Source organism: Frankliniella occidentalis, unplaced genomic scaffold, assembly GCF_000697945.3.
Source record: "Frankliniella occidentalis isolate FOCC.00 unplaced genomic scaffold, Focc_3.1 Scaffold248, whole genome shotgun sequence".
Lineage (NCBI taxonomy): Eukaryota > Metazoa > Arthropoda > Insecta > Thysanoptera > Thripidae > Frankliniella > Frankliniella occidentalis.
The window spans coordinates 324,648-328,194 of record NW_026267374.1 but is presented as its reverse complement, the minus strand read 5'-3'; the positions used below and the strand labels follow the sequence as shown (position 1 = coordinate 328,194).

Here is a 3,547-nt window from a genome sequence, read left to right as displayed (position 1 = left end):
TTATAATTAATATGTAGGACAGATAAACGTTGCTCCTGTAAAATTTTGATTTTGTGACATACGTACTTATGTCAGATGACAGGTGAACTGTTATTCATGGTGGAGCCGATCTAGAGACAACGCGGGCCAGAAAGTCAAGACACTCTGAAGGCCTCTTTGAGACACACTCAATCGGACTCATTAGGTTCGTATTGCAAATAAGAAGTACTTTGCAATACACGAACTAGTTCTTTGCAAATTCTTTGAAAGAATATAGTTTGCAAACATTTTACAGTGTGTCTGCTAGCAATATCACCTGACCTTTGTTAAAGACAATCTGTCGTGTACGGGCTTTGGTGTAGCAGCTTAACTACAACGTATATGATGTGTCTGAAACAGTGAAAACACTATACAGTATAACTATGTTATGACTGTAAGACCACCAGTTGTAATTTACCAATATCTCCGTATGCCATTTGGCTTGTCCCTATTGCAAACCACACACGGCGCTCCGGCGCTGGTGAAACCACGCAACTCCGCGGAGCCTCCGTCAAAGCACCCACAGCGGTCCGGCGCTGGTGAAACCACGCAACTCAATTTTTGGGTTGCTTTTTCAGACCTATACCGTTGGAAAGAGGATGTTCCCATCTTCCAGAATATATAGTTATCTCAGACTTTTTGAAAAAGATCGATACGTGGTTTCGCCAGCACCTTATAACTTTGCGTGGTTTCGCCAGCGCCGGACCGCTGTGCGTGCTTTGACGGAGGCTCCGTGTAGTTGCGTGCTTTGCAATAGGGACAAGCGATTTGGAAGGTGGAGGGTTCACCGACAGCCCAGCTAACGCCTGTGAGTGGATTGCAAATATAATTAGTATGACTTCAACATAACACATCACACTGACAGGAATGGCTTCAATGCACCCTCAGTAATCAGTTTTTGGATCAAGCAAAATGCTCTTGACCTGAACTTGTACTTGAATAAGATGCTCAGCCTGAGATACTTTTATTTGCATCAATGCCCCTGTTTGCTACAATCAAGTAGTATGGTCCTGCCAGAAATACAATAGTCAAGTACAAGTTCAAGTCAGGAACATTTTGTTTGATCCAAAAACTGACTTCTCTGAGTGTAAGTGTCGACACTAGGCTCCTTAAACCTACTCCAGGTGCCCCCACACTGAACGGATTTGGCGTGTCCGCGTCCGCTCATGTCCGCTCGGACACGTGTCCGTCCGTCGCCCTTGACTTGCCACTGTAAACCGGGCGAGCCGGATATCTGTCTGGGGATATCCGGGCGGACATAAGCGGACACAGCGGACGTGGACACGCCAGAGTGGTCCATTGTTGGGGCACCGTTACACTACCAGCAGATATAGGACGTTGACGTTCATCAATGTTCACAACATTGTGTTTCATAACTGGGGTTGGAAACGCTTCATTAATCGCCACAGCTGGCTCCCTGCTGGTGTCAAATAATTCATAATTGATTAAAAATGAAGACAGGTTCAAGTTAAAGAAATGCTTCTACAGCATCGGGTTTCCCTTTGTGTTTCACACTTGGAAGTAAAAGTATTTTTTTCTATGAATGAAACCTTTCTGTCTTGAAGGGCCCCTCATGGCTCGTGACTCGAACACCTACAAGCCCCACATAAAACAATCAGAAGGTAAGGGTAGAGTTGCTGCCTGAATTGAATTCAGTCGCAAAGTATATGTTTCAGTGGTGAGTTGTTGATTAACGCTCCAAAATGAGATATTTACCTCTGAAGATTAGTTCTACGCACTGTGACTGAGGTGTCATACACTTACAACGACGAGTAACGAAATTTTATACACCGGTAAGGGACCGGCAACACAAACACGACTCGCGAGCAGCAGCTGACCCCGGACCAGATTACTCACAATCAAATATACGCCTAAACAAGGAATCAAGTGCAAAACGGTGTCATGTGTTTGGATTCAGCTTGATAAAACCTAGTTTTCAGTCCTTTTCGTTTCTTGAATTTCATCCGTTTTTTAGGGAAATCTAGAAATATAGCCTGCCGTGGTGGAGCGGAAGTGGTGGGGGGTGCGGCGTTGCCGGAACGTCTGAACTTGCCCAGCTATTTAGTGAAAATCAGACAGGAGCTTTGCAGGGGAAGGCGGTTGCCAGGCCATTTGAAACACTGACGGTGTTGTTCTTGGTTTTTACCTCTGTTCTTTCTCCTTGTTTGACAAGCATGGTACGTAGTTGGGATCTTTATAAAGTTGCGCACTGGATCTTCTTACGTCAGCAGCAAGAGACCGAAGCAGGGATGTAGTTCCACACAGCATCAAATAGTCAAAAAAACTCACCAACATACTGGGAAACTACAATCAAAATACTGTGTCCGCATTTACAAAAAATTTTGGTCTTGATCAAAAGCGTAAGTCGTTTATTGCTTATTTTCGATTCTTGTGATGTAACAGTGTTTTCGAGGCGCCATTTTGGATAAAACTCCTGCAAACATTGTCTAAGTTTTTCTTTAACGTTTTCATAACCCTACCTTGCCTGTTATTCTGGCCTGCCATAAGAGGTGGTTTTAAAAACCTCAATTTTGGGCGTATTTTTAGCCCGCCCTTCTGCTTTGGAAAAGCTATCCAGCGGGCTTCTGCAAACGACCTCGTGTGTGTCTGTGTGTCTGTATGTTCCACTAGAAGGAGATGTGCTAGAGACTTGAAATTTTCAGGGTATCTTAAGGTCCACTCCTAGAGAAAGAAACGCCTACGGCAAATCCTGGCAACCACCCCTAAGGGTGTGAATGGGTGTCTCCAAGGTTCAAAAATTCTCCGAAAAAGGTTTTTTTTAATGTTCTCCTAAGGGGTTACTCGTGTAAATAGAGTCCTCTGATCGAAAATTTCGTCCGTTTTGCTGTATCTTTAACCGTTTAGGCACTAAAGGGTCTTTTTAGCGAAAATAAGCTAAAAATTGCCATAGAGAACAATAAGTTGTAGAAAAAGGCCTTAAAACCGCAAAATAGGAAAGAAAGTCTCCCCCCACCCCCGAAACACGTTTTTATAGCAGAAGGGTGGGCTGTAGTCGCGGTGCTTCACCGTTACATCCCTTTCTCGTGTCTATGGGGCAAACTCAATGACGACGGGTTTAAGCGGGCCGAAGGCCCGCTACATCATTCGATCATGTTCTTCAGCAAATCGCGTGACGGAAAATGGTCAGGCCGCAGGCCCTACCATCGCCGCCGGCAGGCCAAGCAGGCCCGGCCCGGAAGGGCGGCCCTGCTTTTTCCCTTGACTAAACACGCAGTTTTACGGTCCTCTGGGAGAAAATTTTGAGGATAAGGATCTATCTCAGCCGGTTTGTATGATATGAATTGTTTTTATATTGCTGTAAATAAGTATCCTTTTCCCTTCCATTAATAATTCGTAGCTGGAAAACCGGATGAGGTAGAGCCTTATCCTTAAAATTTTCATCCAGAGAACCGTAAAATTACGTGTTTAGTCAAGAAAAAAGTACGCCCAAAATTGAGTTTTTTTTAAACTACCTTTTATGGCATGCCAGAATTACAGGCAAGGTAGGGTTCTGAAAACGTTAAAGAAA

The 3,547-nt window shown here is 44.3% G+C and overlaps 1 protein-coding gene across 4 annotated transcripts in view; it reads right to left on the bottom strand.

The window, feature by feature from the left end:
- Positions 1-3,547, bottom strand: part of LOC127750739 (uncharacterized) — a 55,847-nt gene that overhangs the window by 40,698 nt on the left and 11,602 nt on the right. For all 4 annotated transcript variants that reach the window (XM_052273131.1, XM_052273129.1, XM_052273130.1 and 1 more), the window contains one exon: positions 2,165-2,322. In XM_052273131.1, the coding sequence (XP_052129091.1) occupies positions 2,165-2,322 (158 nt within the window). The remainder of the gene's footprint in view (positions 1-2,164; positions 2,323-3,547) is intronic.